At 52.4% G+C, this 22,538-nt stretch overlaps 1 protein-coding gene and 1 long non-coding RNA gene across 10 annotated transcripts in view; one reads left to right on the forward strand and one right to left on the reverse strand.

The window, feature by feature from the left end:
* Positions 1-3,039: 3,039 nt before the first annotated feature.
* The window catches only part of CACNA1A (calcium voltage-gated channel subunit alpha1 A), a 247,265-nt gene continuing 227,766 nt past the window's right edge, over positions 3,040-22,538 (reverse strand). For 6 of the 9 annotated variants that reach the window (XM_084756456.1, XM_084756453.1, XM_084756457.1 and 3 more), the window contains exons 39-47: positions 15,993-16,100; positions 15,803-15,903; positions 11,763-11,872; positions 11,522-11,660; positions 11,253-11,366; positions 9,268-9,303; positions 8,165-8,351; positions 4,435-4,694; positions 3,040-4,061 (exon numbers count right to left, since the gene is read on the reverse strand). In XM_084756456.1, coding sequence (XP_084612582.1) covers positions 3,591-4,061; positions 4,435-4,694; positions 8,165-8,351; positions 9,268-9,303; positions 11,253-11,366; positions 11,522-11,660; positions 11,763-11,872; positions 15,803-15,903; positions 15,993-16,100 — 1,526 coding nt within the window. In that variant the 3' untranslated portion in view covers positions 3,040-3,590. The remainder of the gene's footprint in view (positions 4,062-4,434; positions 4,695-8,164; positions 8,352-9,267; positions 9,304-11,252; positions 11,367-11,521; positions 11,661-11,762; positions 11,873-15,802; positions 15,904-15,992; positions 16,101-22,538) is intronic. The other 3 variants (XM_084756459.1, XM_084756458.1, XM_084756460.1) reach the window with 2 other exon arrangements.
* LOC311583195 lies at positions 15,850-21,493 on the forward strand. Its single transcript, XR_014774403.1, has 4 exons — positions 15,850-15,920; positions 17,820-17,951; positions 20,559-20,638; positions 20,960-21,493. It is a non-coding gene; the product is annotated as an uncharacterized lncRNA (long non-coding RNA).

Consider the following 22,538-nt stretch of genomic DNA (forward strand, 5'->3'; position numbering starts at 1 on the left):
CCTCCATTCCGGACAGACATTCAAAACCCTGGGGAGGCCACACTATAGTTGGTTCCCTGCATGAAGCTGGCAGCCGAAACCTGGCGATGCTGGGGTGGTGTCCTCAGAGAGCGGTGACTTGCTGGGCCAGGCACCTCTGGACTACCTCAGCTGCAGGCATGGACATGCGATTTGGAAGGCCCAGTGTGACAATGCGGTTCTGTCTGCTCCCTTCATCTTCCCGCTGCAGAGCTGAGCCTATGTCGGCCCGGGAAGTCCAATGCATCTGTAGCAATTGCATGCCTGTTCAGGCCACTGCGCCGGCATTGCTCAGTGAGAGGGATACTGCCACACCCAGAGGCTCCTTTCAGAGCTCAAATTTACAGGCTGAGCAGCTGCCTAAGTCTTCCAGGAAGGATGAAAAGCCAAAGACATGTTCGGGCAAAGTGGCCACTGGCTTTCTTCCTCTGCTTCTGAGAGAAGGTAGCTTCAGACCGGCCCTGCAGCGATGGACCACACTTATGTGTGTTCTGCTTTTTGTTGTTTTAAGACCAGGGTTTCTCTGTGTAGACTTGGTTGCCCAGGAATTCGCTCTGTACACCAGGCTGGCTTCAACCTCAGAGATCTGCTTGCCTCTGACTCCCAAGAGCGAGGATTAAAGGAGTGTGCCCTCCCCTCCCCTTCCCCTGGCTTACTTTGATTTTTAAAATTTCGTTTGACCTGGGCAGTGGTGGCACATGTCATTAATCCCAGCTCTTTGGAGGCAGAGGCAAATGGATCTCTCTGAGTTCGAGGTCAGCCTGGTCTACAAAGCAAGTTCCTGAACAGCCAGGGCTACACAGCACATCTTACTATGTAGGAAGATCCTGGCTCAAAAACCACAAGAACAAAATGCATTTTGTGTGTGTGTGTGTGTGTGTGTGTGTGTGTGTGTGTGTGTGTGTAGCATGCTACTTTGCAGGTGTGGAGGTCAGAGGACAACTCGTGGGACTCAGTTCTCTCCAGGGATTAAACTCAAATCATTAGGCTCCGTGCTACGCACCCCCCTGCGCCATTTTGAGAAGGGATCTTGCTGTGTTGCCCAGGCTCCTCTTGAACTTCTGAGTTTAAAGAAGCTCCCTGCTGCAGCCTTCGAAGCAGCGGAGATCATGAACATGTTCCAGCCCAGGGTCCTCACCAACATTTACTTACTAGAGACCAGAAGGGGGCATCCCATTCGGGGGTGGGGGGTGGGGAGGGTTGGGGGCTGGATTGACAGAAGCCTGTGAACTGTCATGTGGGTGCTGGAAACAGGATCTAGGTCCTCTCCGACAGCAGTCAGTGATCTAACTATTGAGCCATCTCAGCAGCGTCCACCCCACCCCACCCCCCACCCCCGCTGGCTGCTTTCATGGCAAATGTCTTAATCAGAACACAGAGCTCACACATTTTATATATCATAAAAAGGAGGAAAAAAAAACCCCACATGATGTGTGTCTAGTTCTATTATTTCCATTTTACTAAAGAGAAATAGGAACAGAGAGAACTTAAATCACACGCGCTAAAGGTTACAAAGCCAGTGAAGTTTTGAAAATACGATGTCAAGGCTGGGTGGTAGTGACAATCACTCAGTCTAATGACCGCTTTGAAAACCGAAGTGTGTGCCCAGGCATTGGTGGCACACACCTGGAATCCCAACACCCGGGAGGCAGAGGCAGGTGGATCTCTGTGAGCTTGAGGCCAGCCTGGTCTAAAAAAGCAAATCCAGGACAGTCAAAGCTACAGGGAGAAACCCTGTCACGAAAAACCAAAAACCAACCAACTAAACAAAAAACAGAAAACAAAAAAACAAACCAAAAGGTGGCTAACAGTGAGAGAAGACCTGTGTGGCCTCCACACAATTCATATGCGCGCACCCTTGTATGAATGCATATGCACCATACACATCCCCCAAGACACCTACAACCCGAAGCTGCCCCATTAGGCCAGAGATATGATCTTTGTCTCAACGGGAAAGAGGGGTACCTGGCCTTTGTGTGAACAAAGGTTCCACTCTCTTAAATTTACTTCAGTATTTCAGACACAAGCTATATCCACAGAGGATTTCCCAAACAGGCGAAGAGGGAGTTTAAGGCCAGGGAAACTGAGGCACAGGACAGGGGGCTCTTATCATTGGAAATGCGTGGCCAGCTGTTGGAAGGCTGCCGTGGGCACGGGCACGTAGGCAGAATGCCGGGTGAGGGAATCATTTCTGTGTAAGAACCCTGGTGGGGACGGAAGGCTGGGGGAGGGAGGGAGGCTGAAGAGGTGGCTCAGAAGTTAAGAGCATAGACTGCGCTTTCAAAGGAACCGAGCTCAGTTTTCCCAGCCGGGTTGGAGGACTCACACCTGCCTGTAACTCTGGCCTCAGAAGGCACTTTCACACATGCCCAAGCCCACACATACATAAATAACAATAAATCTTTAAAAACAAAACAAAAACAACCAAAAAAAAACCCCAAAAACTCTGGGCTGGAGAGATGGTTCAGAGGTTAAGAGTATCGGTTGTTTCTTCCAGAGGTCCTGAGTTCAATTCCCAGCAACCACATGATGGCTCACAACCATCTACAATGAGATCTGGCGCCCTCTTCTGGCACGCAGGCAGAACACTGTATGCATAATAAATGAATCTTAAAAATAATAATAATAAAATCCTGGCCCCACTCTTTGCTTTGGTGGGACCCATAATCCTTCCAGGGCTGTTCAGATCTTTGAGCCCTTCCCATCCCCTCAGAGTGTCTCCATGCCTGTGGCAGGCTGAGGAACTCCCGAGGCAGAGGTGGTGGGTGGTACCAAAGGCTGGGCACAGCCAGGAGAGTCTCTGGCCAGGAGAGCCTTTGCCCTGCCTCTCAAGGAGTCACAGCTGCCCTTAACTGGGAGGCAGCCCAGGGCTGTTGTTCCTGGTGCCTGTGGGCTCAGCGATGACCCTAGCGCTGTTTCTCTGGGAGCTAACAAACTGACTGTCCTCTTCCACCCATTTCCCAAGAGTAACTTGCATGGCATCTTGGTCAAGGGGCAAAGACCACTCCAGTTCAGAAGTCCTTGGATTCAAGTTTTTTCGTTTTTATTATTTTTTTTTGTTCTTTTTAATGTCATGCAATATTTCACAGTCCCAAGCCCACGTTTTTCAAACAAGATAGGAAAAAAAGAAAAAAAAGTTTTTAAAAAGATAAAGGAAAAAAGAAGCAAGGTGGTGGTGGTAATTTTTTCTCTTTTTTCTTTTGTTATTTCAAGCAGGACCAAATGTCAGAAAAAAAAAAGTTTTTCTCAACCTTTTTTTTTTTTGTCCTTTTAAAAACTGTAAGTGTTATTTTTCTTGTAGTTGATCTCTGCAGGCAGTAATACGTTTGGCGTGGCCCGCAAGCACTCCCGTGGGTCTGAGAAGTGTGTGGGGCGTGCAGCCGTCCCTCCGGCTCGCAGCCACCTCGGTTTCGTTCACCGGGAAAACGAAAGATTCAATTGAGATGATAAAACTCATCAATAGAAGCTATTTTTTGTTTTCTTCCCCGGTTTTCATTTTTAAAAACGTTATTGTTTATCATTCGCGGGGCGCCCGCACTTTGCGGGCGCTGCGGGGTGGGGGGCGGGGCGGCTTAGCACCAGTCGTCCTCGCTCTCGCTGTACGCGTCGTGCGCGCCCCTGCGGGCTGTGCGCGGCCGCGGCGCGCCGTGCCCCGCGTAGTAGCCATTGGGCAACCTGCGGCCGTGGCGCGGTGACGCGCAGCCCGCGGCGCGCGGAGTCCTGGGCGAGCGCGGCGCGGGCTCGTGCGCGCCCCCTGGCTGCTCGCGGGGGCCGTCGGGCTCGGTGTAGTCGGCGCCGCGCGGCCGCGGGCCCTCAGGCGCATGCGCAGGCCAGCGCGGCGCACGGCGGCAACCCCTCGGCGAGCCGCCAGGGGGCGCCGCAGGACCCGCCATCCTGCGCGCCGCTGGCCTGCGCGGAGCGGGCGAGTAGGACACAAGCGGCCGCGGGGTGCAGGGGGTCTGGGGGAGCTGGCGGCGGCCGCGCCGGGGCGTGCTGGTGCCGGACGTAGAGGGGGCTGGGCTTCCACTGACGGAACTACTGCCCTACACGAAAATCGAAACAAAGGAAATCAAAAGCAAAGATACCACGGACCAACCAGGAGCACACGGGGACACACAGACGGGAGGGCGGGCGGGCGGCGGGACGGAGAGGCGGGGAGGGGGGCGGGCAAACCAACACAACAGTGAGGAGAGAAACGAGAAACGAGCTTCGTAAGTTTCCGAAGTCACTCACAGGCGTCCGCAGGACACGAGTCGCAGGGAAGCCGTCCAAGGGGGTGGGGGAGGGGAAGCAAGAGCACCGGGCTACCGCGCCCCACCCCGGGTGCCTCCCAGGCCCGCCCCCGCCCCTTCTCACCTCCTGCAGCCCCGCCCCTGCCCATCCAGTCCAGGGTCAGTCTGGGCCTGCCACACGCACCTGTCTGTGTGTCGCGTGCTCCCGACCCTCGCTGGGCGAGCGGGACCAGCGCTGCTCCCGGGCCCGCGCCCGGCCTGTGTCCGGCCGCTCCTGTGCGTAGCGCTCCCGGTCGGGGGCCGGGGGATGATGATGGTGGTGGTGGTGGTGGTGGTGCGGCCGATGCTTCCGGTCCTTGGGTCGGCCCCGGTCCTGGTCCCGATCCCGATCTTTGGAGGGCAGGTCACCCGATTGGGTAGTCATGCTCAGATCTGTCCCAAGGCCTAAGTGGAAGGCGATGGTGAGGAAAGCAGAAGACGCCCCAGAGGGAAGGGAGAAGTCTGGGGAAGCAGGACCTGGAGAGTCCCCAGGCTCTGTGCAGCAACCCCTGGCTTCCTTCCTTATTCACCCCCTCAGCCCTCACACCTTCCCGAGGTGGCACTCATCTGGCAGGTGTGACCTTCCACCTCATGGGTTCTAGGAACCATAGTCAGGTCTTCGGATTTGGCAGCAAATGCCTTTCCAGGCTGAGCTGTCTTGCCTGGCCCATCCCTTTTCTCAGCATTGAATATGACCTTGCGCGTGTTAGCTGGTACCATCCAGACAAACCTGGCCCAGCCTCTTCTCTTCCTTTTACGTTTACCTCAACTCTCTGTTTATATGTGTGTGCTCCTACATGTGGAGGGCAGAAGTTAACCCTGGGTGTTGTTCCTCAGGAGCGGCTTACCTTACTTGTGTTTTAATGGGGGAGGGAGGCTGTTTCTGTCATGGTTCAGTGGCCAAGAGTGTCGGCTGCTCTTGCCGAGGAGCTAAGTTCAGTTTCCTGCACCCATGTCTGGCAGCTCACAACTGCTCTATGTCTAGGAGATCCAACACCCTCTTCTGGCCTCTGGGGGCAACTGCATTCATACACACACACACACACACACACACACACACACACACACACACACAGAGACACACGAATTAGAAAAATAAAATGCAGCCTGGCATTGTGGCACACCCCTTCAGCCCCAGCACTCAGGAGGTAGAAGCAGATCTCTGTTCGAGGCCAGCCCGGTCTACAGAGTGAGCCAGGGTAACACAGACAAACTCTGTGCAGAAGCTCTCATGGGGAAAAAACAACCAATAGGCTGGGCGGTGGTGGCGCACGCCTTTAATCCCAGCACTTGGGAGGCAGAGGAAGGCAGACTACTGTGAGTTCGAGGCCAGCTTGGTCTACAGAGTCAGTCCAGGACTGCAAGAGAAACCCTGTCTCGAAAAACCAAAACAGCGCTGGAGAGATGACTCAGAGATTAAGAGCACCGTCTGTTCTTCTGAAGATCCCGAGTTCAATTCCCAGCAACCACATGGTGGTGCACACCTTTAATCCCAGCACTTGGGAGGCAGAGGCAGGTGGATCACTGGGAGTTCAAGGCCAGCCTGGTCTACAAAGTGAGCCCAGGACAGCCAAGCCAAGTCTTGAAAAACCAAACCAAACCAAAAAAAAAAAAGAGAGAGAGAGAAAGAGATCTGGTGCCTTCTGGTTCTGGGCAGGCCATGTGTGGGAAAGATTAAGCTTTGTCACAGGTGGAAGCAGTCTTGGCGGGCTTTACCCTTGGGGCACACCATGAATACCTTGTGAGAGACAGTTTGGAGCCTTCCTGGGCTTGGAATTCAGGAAGCCTACCTGGGAACCCCACCGTGGCTATTGTTTTCCTAATTGACCCTCAAAGGGAGAAGGAGACCGCCCTTTGCATGTGACTGGGAAGGTGGTGAGAAGACAAAACAACAGGTTGAGAGAGGGAGAGCGCGTGGAGAGGAGCGAGCGGCCGGACCAGCACGCGGGACGGAGAAACACCTAAGGAACCGTCCTGTGGAACGGATACCGGAAGGTTCATTCTTCTGTCCCTTTAACCTTTTTTTTTTCCTTCTTGTGTATGCTAGTTGGGTTGTACAATAAAGTTTAATTGTTAATAAACAGAGCCAACAGCAATGTGTGGCCAGAATACTGTATAAATAATAAATAAATCTTTAAAGAAAAACCAAAACAGGGGCTGGAGAGATGGCTCAGTGGTTAAGAGCACTGCTTGCTCTTCCAAAGGACCTGGGTTCAATTCCCAGCACCCACATGGCAGCTCACAACTGTCTGTAACTCCCAAGATCTGACACCCCTACACCAATGCACATAAATTAAAAAAAATTAAAACAAAACAAAACAAGCCGGGCAGTGGTGGCGCACGTCTTTAATCCCAGCACTTGGGAGGCAGAGGCAGGTGGATCTCTGTGAGTTCAAGGCCAGCCTGGTCTACAAAGTGAGTCCAGGACAGCCAAGGCTACACAGAGAAATCCTGTCTCAAAATAAATAAATAACAACAAAACAAAACAACAAAACAAAAAAAATGAAAAAAGAAAAGAAACAAACAAACAACAACAACAACAAACAACAAAATACCTAGTAACAACCACACAAGGCAATACCTTTAATCCTAGCATAGTGAGATCCTGTCTCAAACTAAATAAATATGTGTATGTGATGTGTGTACATGTGTGTGATCATGGGTGCAAGTGTCACGAAGTGCATGGGGAGGTTGGGCCTCATCTTTGTTTGAGACAGGGTCTTGTTATCTGCTGTATACACCATGCTAGCCGGCCCAAGAGCTTCTAGGGACTCTGCTGTCCCATCTCCCATCTCACCACAGGAAGGCTGGGATTATGGACATCCACTACCCTGTCTTTTGCTTGTTTGTTTGGTTGGAGACAGGGTCTCTCTGTGTAGTCTTGGCTGTCCTGGACTCACTTTGTAGACCAGGCTGGCCTTGAACTCACAGCGATCCGCCTGCCTCTGCCTCCCGAGTGCTGGGGTTAAAGGCGTGCGCCGCCGCCGCCGCCGCCGCCGCCGCCGCCGCCGCCGCCGCCACCACCACACTTGGCTTTTAAGTGGTTCTTTATGAACTAAGGTCTTCATGCTTGCACGGAAGCTGCCTTACCTTTTGAGCCTCTCCAGCCTCTATGATGTTCTTTACAAAGACAGTGTCTCTCACTAGCCTGGGCCTCAGGGAGTGGCTTAGGCTGGTCAGCCTGTGGGCAGCAGGGACCTAGCTTTCTGCCTCCCCAGACCTGGCTTTGTACATGCTACTGTGATCCTGAGTCAGGCCTTGTGCACCAACCAACCGCTTCACACAGAGACGAGGCGTCACCAGCCTGTTCTCTCTCTCTCTCTCTCTCTCTCTCTCTCTCTCTCTCTCTCTCTCTCTCTTCTCTCTCTCTCTCTTCTCTGTCTCTCTCTCTCTCTCTCTCTCTCATGTGCATCGGTGTTTTGCCTACATGCATGTCTTTGTGAAGGTGTCGGATCCCCCTGGAACTGGAGTTACAGACAGGTGTGAACTGCCATGTAGTTGCTGGGGATTGAACCCGGGTCCGCTGGAAGAGCAGTCAGTGACCTTAACCACTGAGCCATCTCTCCAGCCCTCTTTCTGTTTTTTTTTGAGACAGGGTTTCTCTGTGTGCCTCCAGCTCTCCCAGAACTCGCTCTGTAGACCAGGATGGCCTCAAACTCTGAGATTCCTTCTACCTCTGCCTCCTGAGTGCCGGGATTAAAGATGTGCCATGTTATGTACCTTGGCTGGGCCTCCAACTCCAGATCCTAACCTTCTCTCTCGCTCCCAGCTTCCCCCATGCTGGTATCAGCCTCCTCCTCCCTGGGTTTTTGTGTTTTTGTTTGTTTGTTTTTGTTTTTTTCAGGTCCTCTTTCCTGAGTCCTGTTTTGGCCTACCTGTGTCCACATCAGTGTAGCGGCCCAGAGAGCGCTCAGAGGTGCGGTGGCCACGGTCCCGGCGGCGTTGGTGGTACCGTTGGTTCTCCTCAGGTGGTACCCTCTCCAGTGAATAGTCATCCAGTCGCCGGGCTTTGGGTCCCAGCACAGAGGCTGAGCGCTTCATGGGGCTGGTATCAGAGATGGTCTGGGAGAGGGGCACAGGTGTGGGCAGAGTTAATGGCCGGCACAGGTGTGGCCTGTGCCTTCCAGCCCTACAGCTGATGCTTGGCTGACTGGTGACAGAATTGGGGTGTGTGAGCACCCAGGGACTGTGTCCAGGGGTGCAGTTGGGGGGGGGTTGAGTGTCTGGCTTGCTGGCAGCAAGGGTGGAGCCCTAAGGATACTTAAGTCTCACTGACAGGACTGGGGTTTGGTTCTTGGGGTATGTGCTGGACTCTGGCCAGAAGGCCCTGCTAACCCCCTGCCCTGCTTTCCAGGAGCCCCTGGTGTTCGGGCTGGCTGGCCGACAGGAAGCATGTTCCACTTGCACAGTGCAAGCCTGGGAGCCCTGCTTCTCCTTGGCCCAACTCTCCTGACCCCAACCCTCATCCCCACCCCCACCTCTGGTTCTTATCGCCCAGGCCCCACTTGGGCTGCCCTGGCAAATGGAGATAAGAGGAGATCATTGTGAGGCTGCATTTACTGTCCCACAATCCTTGGTCTTGCTCGGCCATGGACAGACTTCAGTTCTCTGTAGCAGAAGACAGGGCCAACTGGACCAGGCCTGGTCCAACTCTGATGTGCAGGACCCAGCCCAAGGCAGGAGCTAATGGGACCTGAGGCAGTAGGCCAGTGGTCACTGGTGGAATTGGAGAAACAGACCCCCAAGAAAGGGGCAGGGTGGGCAGGTCGGCCTCTTGGAGGCTCTGAAGACGAAGTGGGGTGCAGTGTAGCCCCGTGCACACACAGGACATAACACACAAGGGAAGGGCTCCGTGGGGGAGGGGTGGGGTCTGCAACAAAAGGGTGGGGTGGAGGGTAGGGGGAGATGGTGGGAGCTGTCACAGACAGGGCAGGGAGGGAGAGGGGCTGGAGCCAAGTTGGCCGGGCGCGGTACATACACTGAGGTTATTTCCACGTGGCCGGCCCCTTCTCCTCTGTCCCAGCCCCACAGGATGGCGCACACAGAAAAAAAACAGAAAGAAGGAAATAAATATAAAAAGGCAAAAAGGATGGCGAGGTGGTGGGTGGTACATGGAGGAGGTGGTGGGCAGAGAGAGGTTAAATTTCCGGAGTTGAGTGAGGGGGTGCCCCAGGACCCGGCAGGCTGTCCCCGACAACGGGCACAGAAGAAACAGTAGACAGACAGATGGCAGAGACACGAGACTGACAGATGGAACAGCAAGGCCACAGGCTCCTGGCCCATCTCATGCGATGCACTGCGGCCCAGCGCCCCTCCCCCGCTTCAGCTCAAAGCTTCCAGGTGGGCATCGGCCCAGCTTGGCTCATCTCTGTTTTGGGGACCAGCAGGCCAGGCCTGACAGAAGGGATGGGGCAGCTACATGCACCCCAAGGTCACAGCAGCCAGAGGCCAGGCCCTTGGGCCATGAGGACCCAGCCAGGCGCAGCGAATGTGCCACACGACAGAGGGCAAGCTGCCCCAGCCAGACATGCCTGCCCCCCTCCTCCTGCCCTTTCCTCGTGTCCTCAGTGGCAGCCTGAGCTTTATCCCTGTCTCCAACAGCACAATAGCCAGGCATGCTTCGCTCCTGTATCCCGGTGGGGGATCTCGCCTTCCCTCTTAGGGCCCCGAAGCAGCCACACGGAGACACACATACCAGGTACAGACCCAACCGCCCCGCCCCTCCCAGACGTGTGACAGAATATACGCCCCCCAGCCATCCCAGGCCCACCCAGACTCTGCCTTCAGATTCCTCACACATGCCCTCTTCCTGAAGGCAGCATGCCATGTGCATGCACATGAACATGCCTGTTAACGATGGCAGCACACAGGTGCATGTGCATTTATGTGCAGGTGCACATGTGAGTGGTACGTGTGTGGAGTACATGGGAAGGCAGGGACATGTTTTTTGCTGTGATGGGACCCAGGTCTGCCCATGCTAAGTGCAGGGGATACCTTGAGTTCCACCTCCAGCTTTGGAGTCAGGATTCTATTTTTCTTTTGAAAAATTCGTTTCTTTTTCTTTCTTCTTTTTTTTTTTTTTTAAAAGATTTATTTACTATGAATGCAGTGGTTTTGCCTGCATGTACACCTGCAGGCCAGAAGAGGGCACCAGATCTCATTATAGATGGTTGTGAGCCATCACATGGTTGCTGGGAATTGAACTCAGGACCTCTGGAAGAGCAGCCAGTGCTCTTAACCTCTGAGCCATCTCTCCATCCTGGAAAACGCGTTTCTTATTTGTGTTTGTGTTTGTGGGAGTTTGTGCGCCTGTGTGTAGGTGCCTGAGAAGGCCAAAAGAGGATACTGGGTCCCCTGGAGCTCCAGTCACAGGAGACTGCGAGCTGTCATCTAGTGTAGGTGCTTGTAATCTGTTAGGTCCTCTGCAAGAGCAGAGTGTGCTCTTACCCGATGGGCCACCTCTCCAGCTAGCAGTCAGGATTCTTAAGTTTTGTTTGGAGACAGGATCTCACAGAGTTCAGGCTGGCCTCAAACTAGCCTGGCCTTGAACTCCCGATGGTCCTGTTTCCACCTCCTAAGTGCTGGGATTATGGATGTAAGCCATGTTGTTCCTTTTGAGATTACGGCCCAGATCTATAGCCTAAGATGGCCAGGAACTCTTGTTTCCTGAGTGCGTGGCATTTCCCAAAGGCATCTCTCACCAGAGCCGGACCCACCTCTTTCCAAACCCATCCCCCCACCCCCCACCCCCCACCCCCGCAAGTCCCTGCCCCGCCCCCACATCTCTCTCTGGCTTCTGTCAGGGATATGTTAGGAAGCTCTGAAGGAGTCAGGAAAAGGTAGACCGCCCCCCCTTCCCCACAAAGCTGTAGGTGGTCCCATCCAGGCCAGGGTGCCTAAGAAACAAGTACAGGGTCCTCAGGAACTTGTGTGGGCATGACTCAGAACCCTGCAAGCTCTCACCTGGTTTTCCGCTGGGAGGCGGGGCATGGAGGCGGCCCTGGCCTGGCCTTCCATGGGGAGGTAGTGTTCGCTGTCTGAGTAGCCATCCGTACCCATTTCTCTCATCTCCACAGACTGTCAGGCAGAGGGTGAGGTAGGGTGAGTCTGGGCCCTGACTCTGTGTGTGTGTGTGTGTGTGTGTGTGTGTGTGTGTGTGTGTGTGTGTTCTCAGTAAACCCTTTAGGCCTGAACCACCCCCGCCCCCCAGCCTGGGGGAGGGGCAGCAGCACCTGTGAGTTGAGCTGGTTGTTAGGCATGTCACTGGGTGGCCCTCGCTCTGGGCTCCAGGTGCCCGTCTTCTGGAACATTTCTTGGGCCCGCTGGGTCACCCAGGACGGGCTCTCCTTCATGCCGCTTTCTTGAGCCATCCTGCACCGGGGACAGAGGCCAGAAGGGTGTGCATCCTCTGGGCTTTGGACCCTGGAGCCTGGCACTCAAAACTCATCCACGATTGCCCAGATGGGTACTCACAGGCCTCCTCCTGGGTCTAGCTGAGTGGAGGGGAGGGCGTTCTGGCTGGGTCCTCCCTCCTGTGTTGGAGATGGTGGCTCCATGCGCTGGAACATGAGTGGGGTCCGGTTCTGGGAAGGGAACAAAGAAGTGAGCGTGTACAAGGAGGGCTGCACAGAGCGAGCACCCACCAGCAGCTAAGGCTGACCCTGGGATGCTGGGGGTCAAACCCAGTTGGCAAGTAACAAGTCTTTTTTTTTTTTTTTTGGTTTTTGAGACAGGGTTTCTCTGTGTATAGCTCTGGCTGTCCTGGAACTTGCTTTGTAGACCAGGCTGGGCTTGAAATCACAGAGATCCTCCTCCTGCCTCTGCCTCCCAAGTGTTGGGATTAAAGGCATGTGCTACTATGCCGGGCCAACAAGACCTTCGAGACACTCACTTACACACAGATAGGTCTGTTCCGTCAGCTAGATACCTCTTTTCTTTCTTTCTTTCTTTCTTTCTTTCCTTCCTTTTTTAAAAGATTTATTTATTTTCTGTATATCTGATGTAGACATGCAGGCCAGAAGAGGGCATCAGATCTCATTATAGATGGTTGTGAGCTATCATGTGGTTCTGGGAATTGAACTCAGGACCTCTGGAAGAGCAGACGGTGCTCTTAACCGCTGAGCCATCTCTTCAGCCCCTCTTTCTTTCTTTTTTTCTTTTTCTTTTTCTTTTTTTTTTCTTTTTTTTTTTTTTGGTTTTTTTGAGACAGGGTTTCTCTGTGTAGCCTTGGCTGTCCTGGACTCGCTTTGTAGACCAGGCTGGCCTCGAACTCACAGCGATCCGCCTGCCTCTGCCTCCCGAGTGCTGGGATTAAAGGCGTGCGCCACCACGCCCGGCTCTTTCTTTTTTCATTCTTCTGAGGGCTGGTCTTTCTGTATGTAGTTCTGGCTGTCCTGGAACTCATAGAGATTTGCCTGACTTTCCTTCTTTAGTGCTCTAATTAGTATTTTTCTCTTTCACTTAAATGTATTTGTTTGTTTTGGGTGCCCACTTTTGTGCATGTACACATGCCACAGAGAATGGAACTCCGGCCCTCCGAGACAAGAACCTTTACGGCACTGTTTCTTGAGACCCTGTCCAACTCTGGACATCGTGACACCATGTTGTCATCTTACAAAGTTAAGGCTGGAGACGCATGCAATCAACTTTTAGCTACATGTCTTCCACCAAAATTCATTCAGAAGTAAACCACTTACTGCCTACCCTTTACCGAGTTCAGCCTCCACAACCCACGCCTTTTCCCACACATAGCCACTAGAGGGCCCCAGCAGGCACCCAGTGGGCCGTCCCTCCTGTGTGCGCCACCACACCCGGCCTCTCAGTCCCCTCTTTAATGTGTTCTGTTACCTTGACCCCTTCTGTATTTCCCACACTCATCAGCCTCAGGGCCTTTGTATAGGCTGTTTTCTCTGCCAGTTCTTTGAGGCACAAGGTAAATAACACTAAGTAGCTTAAGGAAGTCCCTGAAACCCACCAGTCACCTAGGCCCTCCTCTGCTCAGTACGTAAGAAAGACTGCTGAGAGTCACTCTCAGAGGAGCCAAACTGTACCAAAGTCTCTGAGATAAGAACACCTGCCTAGGCGGGCATGATGGCGCACACCTTTAATCCCAGCACTCGGGAGGCAGAGGCAGGTGGATCACTGTGAGTTCTAGGCTAGCCTGGTCTACAAAGTGAGTCCAGGACAGCCAAGGCTACACGGAGAAACCCTGTCTTCAAAAAAACAAAACAAAAGTTTTATTATTTCGTGCGTGCAACTCTTCCGCCGGCATATATGTGTTGGGTTTCAGACCTGAGACAAGTGGCTGAGGTGCATATTTAACATATCAAGATGGACTTGGCCTCCTTGTTCTCCCAGCATCCCTCAGTCCCCTACCTGTTACAGGGCAAGGCTGGTATACCCTTCCCTGGAACTTTCCGGCCCACAGGTGGGGCTTACCTATATAATGCAGATACTCTGGTCCTGCTTTTCTCTGCATTTTCTCTCTCTCTGGACCTGCTTTCTTTCTCTTGCCCTGGCACTCCATCTCCCTCCGCATGGCGACGTCCTTGGCTTTATTCCTTGGGACTGTGACCCCACCCAAGAGCTGTGCCCAGTAAATTAAATGTTTCGTTTTTTGAGACAGGGTTTCTTCATCTTCTCTCAGCATCTCACACAGCAGCCTGATGTTTTGTCCCTGTCATTTAGGATGTCTGTCATTGTTGAGACAGGGACTCGCTTTGTAGGCCAGGCTGGCCTTGAATTTACAGCAATCCACCTGCCTCTGCCTCCCGAGTGCTGGAATTAAAGGTGTGTGCCGCCGGGCGTGGTGGCGCACGCCTTTAATCCTAGCACTCGGGAGGCAGAGGCAGGCGGAGCGCTGTGAGTTCGAGGCCAGCCTGGTCTACAAAGCGAGTCCAGGACAGCCAGGGATACACAGAGAAACCCTGTCTCAAAAAAAACAAAAACAAAAACAAAAGAAAAAAAAAAGGTGTGTGCCACCACCACCCGGCCTTGTTTTTTGTTTTTAAATTAATTAATTTTATTTGCATTGTTGTTTTGCCTGCATGTATGCCTATGTATGTCTGTGAGAGGTGTTGGATTTTCTGGAAGTAGAGTTACAGTTGTGAGCTGCCATGTGGGTGCCGGGAATTGAACTCAGGACCTCTGGAAGAGCAGCCAGTGCTCTTCACTGCTGAGCCATCTCTCCAGCCCTGTAAATTAAATGTTTTAATCTCACTTGAACTGGCTCATTTCATCAGCAGAGAAAACCTATGATTATGCATGTGCACTGCTTGCGTGCCTGATGCCTGAGGACCCCAGGAACTGTAGCTACGGGTGGCTGTAGGCCACTGTGGTAGTGGGAGCCGGGAACTGAACATGGGTCCTCCGCAAGAGGAACTGGTCCTCTTAACCGCTGAACCAGCTCTCCCAGCCCCTCCCTTTTCTTTTTTCCCTTTTCTTTCTTTCTTTTTCTTTTTTCTTTCTTTTTTAAAAAGATTTATTTATTATTATGTATACAGTACTCTGTACTGCATGTACACCTGTAGGCCAGAGAAGGGCATCAGATCACATTATAGATGGTTGTCAGCCACCATGTAGTTGCTGGGAATTGAACTCATGACCTCTGGAAGAACAGTCAGTGCTCCTAATCTCTGAGCCATCTCTCCAGCCCCCTTTCTTTCTTCTTGAGACAAGTTCTCACTATGTTGCCTTGGGCAGCTTACCATTGGCTCTAACTCCTGTTCTAGGTGATCTGACACCCTCACACCAATGCACATAAAAATAATCTATATCTATATATATATCTTACTATTTTATGTGTACGTGTATAGGCGTGTGTGTGTGTGTGTGTGTGTGTGTGTGTGTGTATGTGTGTGAGATCAGGGATCAGGTGACCAGAGAGGCCGGGAGAGTGCTTCAGATCCCCTGGAACTGGCGTTACAGGCAGTTGGTTGTAAGCTGCCATGTGGGTGCTGGCAGCCGACCCCAGGCCCTCTGCACGAGCAGCACTTGCTCTCAGCTCCTGACTGCTGAGCCAGGTCTGCAGTCCCCTCTCCTTTCGACCTCAGTTCTCTGCTCAGCTCTCACCTCCCGAGGGAGGGTGCCCCTGACCGTCCATTTGACACCACACATCCTGGCTCTAGCACTGTTGTCTTCTTCAGTTGGCTTCACTTGCCCCAAAGGCAGCTGCTATTTACCACTCTGGGAACAGTCATTCAGTCATTTGAGGCCCTTAGCATGTCCCCAGTGAGAACGCCACCCACTGTGGGCAGGCAGCCAGGCCAGGGGTTGGAACAGTGCCTGGCACGGACAGACACTCAGCACCCGCTGGTGATAGAAAGATGGTCCAGCCTCACTGCGTTTCTTATTTCCACTGGCTCCCATGAAGACAAACGGACTCAGTCTCCCCTCGTGGCCCCACCTCCTGGGAACCCCTTCTAGCGCCCCTCCCGGGCCCCCCTCCTAGCCCCTCCCCTCCTAGCCCCTCCCCTCCTGGCTCCCCTCCTGGTCCCCCCTGGAGATGGGAGTACCTGCTCCTCTCGCATGGCCTGCAGTTTTTTGGCCTTGCTCTGCCGGTAGTACTCCATGATCATCATGGCTGCGTAGATCTTACCCACTGTCAGGTCCGTGGCTGTGGAAGACGGACAGGTAAGCTCTCGCACTGCCCAGGCCACTCTCCGGGGGTCCCCCGCTCTCTCCCCTCCCTCTGTTTGCTCTTACACTTGTGAGGCGTGACCAGCAGATCCAGGGTCTTCTGAGACAGGTTGGGCCAAATGGCCATCATCTCCTTACGGAGCTCCGCATCCATCTGCTGCTTGTCAGCTCCGCCTGCAAAGCAGAGTGAGACAGGGATGAGCACCCACAGGCCTGCCTTAGAGGCACTGAAAGGACCAGCAAACAGGATCACCATCCTGGCTTCCACTTACCAACTCTGTTCCTAGGGTTGGCTATCTCCTGCTGCCTCAGTTTCCCCATCGGTGAAACCCATAAAGAGACCACAGTCATAGTACTTGCCCTGCCTGGCGTCTGCTAATCCAAGTAGTGTATGTGTGTGCCGCCCGGGGACAGAGCTTTCAGGTCGTTACTGCCACTTGATAGCTGGGACTGGCAAAGTGTATCAGTCAGGGTGGAGCATGCGCCATCATTGTAACAGATGGCCCCCATTGTGAGATAGCGTGTGTGTGTGTGTGTGTGTGTGTGTGAGAGATATGTCTGCCTAGCGGTACACAGCACATATATACATACACACACATAATGTGCGTGAATGTGCCTGTTTACTTGTGTGCATTCAGGTGGAGGTCAGAGGTGAGAGTTGGCTGCCATTTCCCACGTGTGTTGAAAGAGTATTTCTTACTGGCTTGGAATCTCACTAGGCTAGGGTGACTAGAAAAGGAGCCCCAGAAGTTTGTCTCCACCTACCCAATGCTACACACGCTCTGGGGGACTGAGAGGGCCCCTCACTGTACAGCAAGAGCCTTACCCACTGATCTGGCTCCCAAACCCTAGTCTTTTTTCCTGTTTGTAAACCTTCCCCCTCCGCTCCCCCGAGACAGGGTTCCTTTGTGTAGCTTTGGCTGTCCTGGACTCGATTTGTAGGCCAGGCTGGCCTCAAACTCACAGCAATCCACCTGCCTCTGCCTCCTAAGTGTTGGGAATAAATGTGTGCTACCATGCCTGGTGCATTTATGTTTTTTGTGTTTTTGCATGTGTGTGTGTGTGTGTGGTTTTTTCTTTTTTTTTGTTTTTTTGAGACAAGGTTTCTCTGTGTAGCCTTGGCTGTCCTGGACTAACTTTGTAGACCAGGCTGGCCTTGAATTTACAGCAATCCTCCTGCCTCTGCCTCCCGAGTGCTGGGATTAAAGGCGTGTGCCACCATTGCCTGGCTTGCATGTGTGTTTTTATGTGTGAGAGCATATGGAAGTCAGAGGACAATGTGGGGCAATTAGTTTTTTACGTCTATTAACTGAGTCCCAGGTAACCCATCAGGTCACCACGGTTGGTAACAAACAGCTTTACCGGCCGAGCCATCTGGCCAGTGCTCCAGCCCCTGAATTAAAATGTTTATCTTCAGGCTGGGTGTGGGAGGCAGAGGCAGGAGGATCTCTGAGTTCCAGGCCAGCCTGGTCTACATAGTGAGTTCCAGGACAGCCAGGGCACACAGAGAAAAAGGCTACACAGAGAAACCCTGTCTCAAAAAACAAAAAAAAAACTTCTTATTGATGTGTGTGCCGGGGGGTGGGGGGGTGGGGGTGGTGGGGGGCATGCATATTAGAGCCTGAATTCAGGACTTAAACATACTAGGAAAGTGTTGCTGAGCCACACACCAACTGTTATTTGAATAGATAAATCTGGGTATAGTGTGGCTCATGACTGTAAACTCAGGAGAGGGGAAGGAGGCAGGAGGGTCAGAAGTTCTAGGCCAGCCTCCATTACACAAAAACTGTAAAAACAGCCTACTGTTGTGAGTCTGCCATCCTGGCACTAGGGAGGCTGAGGCAGGGGATTGGAAGTCCAGGCCTGGGGCTAAGGAGATGCCTTGGTGGGTAGGAGAAATGTGCACGAGGACCTCAGTTTGGATGCCCAGCAGGCACGGAAAGAGCTGTGCATGGCTGTACGCCAGCACTGGAAGGCAGAGATGCTGAGAGACTGCTGGATGCCCGTGTTGCCCAGGACTCTTTGGTGAGTAGATGTGACCTTTCATGCTTGGATTTCCAGAATCACAGACTTATAAAACAAGTTCAACATTGGCCTGGATAACTTAGTGAGACCCCCCCATCTCAAAGGAAGGGCTGGGGATACAGCTTAGTTGGTAAAGTGTTTGCTTTGTACACACAGATCCCTGGGTTCCATCTCTAGCACCCTAAATAAATATAAATGAAAAATCAGATACTTCCCTAGCATGTACAAGGTCTTGGGTTCTAACACTAGTATCACACCTACACATGTACACACACACACACACGTACACACACATGTATATATACACACACACACATAGAGGGCAGTGTTTAATGTTGAGAGGCAGGGGATGATTGGGTTTGATCTTTGATAGCCATCTCTGTGGCTACATCCCAGTAGCTATAAAGAAAAGAAGAGACCCGTGGACTTTCAGAACTACAAGGCCAAACAAACCTCTTCTCTTATCCAGTTTGGAGTATGTCATCAATACATAGACAAGAAACCCAGTGACCTGTCACAGGAGCCTGGGCTACCCTGGCACACCTGACAGAAGCCGCCAGCCCTCTCCACCCTGGTGTCCCTCCTGTGACCTTTATTGTATCGTGTTTCTAGTCCCTCGTCCCAGCCACAGGGGTCACTGGGGCTCAGGTTGGGATGGCAGGATTGTGATGTGGTCTGAGATGTGGACACAATGGAGGATCTGTTAACGCTATGGAGACCTTCCATGTTTCCCTTCACTCTGTCACCCAGGGCTAGGACAGCAGGGCCAGCGAGTCTTTCTCGAGCCCATCCTTTCTTTGGTTGTTTTGAGGCAGGGTCTCACTAAACAGCCAGCCTGGCCTGGAACTCGCAATCCTTCTGTCTCAGCCTTCACCGGTGTGAGCCCTGGCACCTAGCTTCCTTAGGCCGTCTTTAAGGGACTCTCATCAACAGAGCCCCAGTCCCCAAGCAGGAGATGGGCAGCAGAGTGTTGGGGGTTGGTCTGGTGCTACCTATTTAATGCTAATCACTGGCCCCCAAGATCTGGCTGCTGCCCAGAAGAGCACAGTCTCAGGGTCACCTGCCTTTTGATGTGCAAACCTTGCTCTGCTTAATTTAAATTTGGTTCATGAAGTTGCTGAAGTCTGTGACCCGAGAAGAGAGGTGTGTGGAATCCAGGTTCCCGGGCTTGGGGTCTGAGAGGGACCGTAGGGCTGAGGGGGAGAGGGGTGAGGCAGGAGGAGAGGAAGCTGGAGAGAAGGAAGTCACCCTGAGGCAGTGTGGACCATGGGCACGTGGCCATGAGGGCTGGCCTGACAGATCAAAAGCAACCCAGACAGCAATGATTAAGGCAAGTAGCTGGAAATAGCAAACTAGCTTAGAGGGCTGACCCCTGTTACTGTGCTTTTTTTTTTTTTTTTTTCCCTTTTCACGAGGTTTCTCCGTGTAATAGCTCTGGCTGCCCTGACCTCACTTTGTAGACCAGGCTGGCCTCAAACTCACAGCGATCCACCTGCCTCTGCCTCCCGAGTGCTGGGATTAAAGGTGTGCTCCTTGGCTTGAACCTGTGCTTTAAACAGTGAGAGACCTGTAACCAACTGCCTACCAAGTAAAACTTGACTTGTGGTCTAGAACCCTTAGGGTGCCAGACAAGAGAGGGGCTCTTTCCTCTTCCGGCTGCTCCTGTAGTCATGGTCTTTCTCATAACACAGCCCCCCCCCCCCTTTCTCTCTAGCCTGGGCTGGCCTTGAACCATGATCTTCCCGGCTCAGCTTCCTAAGTACTGAGCCCATAGGCGTGTGCCAGCTCACTTGGCTGGCTACTCTATTTTGTGTGGTTTTAAGGCACCCACTCTGCCTCAGAGTCTCTGTCCTTGTCCCTCAGCACCTTTTCTGTCTCCTGCAGCGACGGAAGGAACCTCGGGACTGGTGTCTAGGGGAGTCACCGCTGTTCTAGGGCTGGGACTCAGTCTGAAATGTTCAGAGCGCTCTCCACCACTGCACCCCAGGCCTCTTCAGAGAGAGAGTCTCACTAAACTGACCAAGCTTCACCACAGCCTAGGCTACTCTTGAACTTGTGACGCTCTTGCCTCAGCCTGCCAAGGGGCTGGGATGACAGTCTCTCAGCTCCCATTCATTGCCTCAGAAAGTCTGAAGCGACCTCTCCAAGGCCTGCTTCCTTTCTTGTCTGAGTCAGGACAGAGCTATTCTATCCTTTGGTAGCCCGTGCCTCAAGTCTGAGGGGTCTCTGGGTCCTCTCTCTCTCCCTCTCAGTCCACAGCCACATCCTGCCAGACTTGGAACACTGCCATGCTCCGCGGTCTAAGCTGCCAGCCTGTCTTCCCTTGGGCGATGTGGCCCTGCTGTGGTGTGAAAGAGGCTGAAGGGTGTCCCCTGCGAAATGAGGTTTCCTGAAAATGTCACACTCATGCTACGATTTACAGACTGACAAGATTGTGGAGCGTTGGAGTGCTGCAGATCAGTAGCCAAAATTATCCCTGGGCTGTCTTCTGTCCCTTTTGTGGCCACTTACCCCTCACCTCTATATTTGATCTTATGTCCTTTTGATTACCAGGTAAAACCTTCGGCGTTTATTATTTTTTGTTTGTTTTACATTTTATTTTGCCAGGCATGGTGGCACAGGCCTTTAATCCCAGGCAGAAGAAGCAGGAGGATCTCCGTGAGTTCGAGGCCAGCCTGGTCTACAGAGTAAGTCTAGGACAGCCAAAGCTACACAGAGAAACTCTGCCTTGGGAAAAAAACAAAATAAAAAAATTTTTTGTGTGTGTATGGATATTTTGCTTGCATGTATGTCTGTGCATCATGTGTGTATGGTGCACACAGAGGTCATAAAAGGGCATTAGATTCCCTGGGACTGGGGTTACAGACAGCTGTGAGTCACTATGTGAATGCTAGGAATTGAAACCCAGTCTCTGGAAGAGCAGCCAGTGCTCTTAATGGCGGGGCCATCTCTCCAGCCACCGCCCATTGGTTTATTATGATCCGACTGTCAGATGTTCTCTGTTGTAGTGCGCACGTGAAAAGTCTTTGAACACTCGGTCACCAGCTGGAGGCGCTGTGTGGGAAGGTTATGGAACTTTTTCCAGATGGAGCCTCTTAAGGTGGGCTGCTGGCGGGTGAGCCCCATTTCTGGCACTCTCTCGGCTTCCTGGGTTTGGAGGTGATCAGTCAGTCTCCTGCTCCTGAGGACTTGTCTCCCTGCCACGCTGGACTGTATCCCTCTGAAACTGTGAACTGAAATAAAGCCCTTCTCCCACAAGCTCCTTCTGCTGGGTCATTTACCATGGCAGCAGGGGCAAGTCAGCTTATCCCTTTTCTCATTGCCTCTTTCCATGTCTGAGACGTCATCTGAGAGCATCTGAGAGCCTCCTTATGCCAATGCCACAGAAGGGGCCATGAGTTTCCCTAAGTCTGCAGGGTAAAAGTGTCGGGAGAATTTCCCACAGCAGGCAGTGACCTCCCGGGAGAGCCCAAGACAGCATATGCATCCCAGGCGTGGCTGTAATCTTACAGTGTAGATTGTGAGCACACTGAGAGGGGATAAGCCACTCGGCACCTTGCTCTTTTATATTCCTGTCAGACAAACCTAAGATGGCTGGGGGTCTGGAGTTCGGAGCTGACCTCAGACAGAGACTAAAGGACACCACTACCAGCAGGGAATGGGACCACACCTTTAATCCCAAGAGGCAGTGCTCGGGAGGCAGAGGCAGGCGGATCGCTGTGAGTTCAAGGCCAGCCTGGTCTACAAAGTCAGTCCAGGATGGCCAAGGCTACACAGAGAAACCCTGTCTCGAAAAACCAAAAAAATAAAAATAAAAAAAAAAATAAATCATTCAACATTTTAAAGAGAGAGGGAGCCGGGTACCACTCCAGCACTTTGGAGGCAGAGGCAGACTGATTTCTGAGTTTGAGGCCAGCCTGGTCTACAGAGAGAGTTTCAAGACAGCCAGGGCTACACAGAGGGACCCTGCCTTGAAAAAATCAAAATTAGGGCTGGAGAGATGGCTCAGTGGTTGGGAGCACTGACTGTTCTTCCAGAGGACCGGGGTTCAATTCCCAGCACCCACATGGCAGCTCACAACTGCCTGTAACTCCAAAATCTGACGCCTACAGACATGCACATGAAATAAAAATAAATACATTAAAAAACAAACAGAAATTAATTAATTAATTAATTAATTAATTAAAATAAAAGAGAGAGAGCAAGAGAGCCAGGCGAGGTGGTACATGTCTATAATCCCAGCACTCTGGGAGGCAGAGGCAAGGGGATCTCTGTGAGTTCGAGGCCAGCCTGGTCTACAGAGCGAGCCCAGGACAGCCAAGTCTACACAGAGAAAGCGTACCTTGAAAAACCAAACGATAGGGGCTGGAGAGATGGCTCAGAGGTTGAGAGCACTGACTGCTCTTCCAAAGGTACTGAGTTCAATTCCCAGCAACCACATGGTGGCTCACAACCATCTGTAATGAGATCTGGTGCCCTCTTCTGGCCTGCAGGTAGGGAGCTATAATATAATAATAAATAAATAAATCTTAAAAAAAAAAAAAAGAAAAACCAAACGATAAAAAAGATAAAGTAAAAATAAAATAA

Source organism: Acomys minous, assembly GCF_964271855.1.
Source record: "Acomys minous genome assembly, chromosome: 14".
Taxonomy (NCBI): Eukaryota; Metazoa; Chordata; class Mammalia; order Rodentia; family Muridae; genus Acomys; species Acomys minous.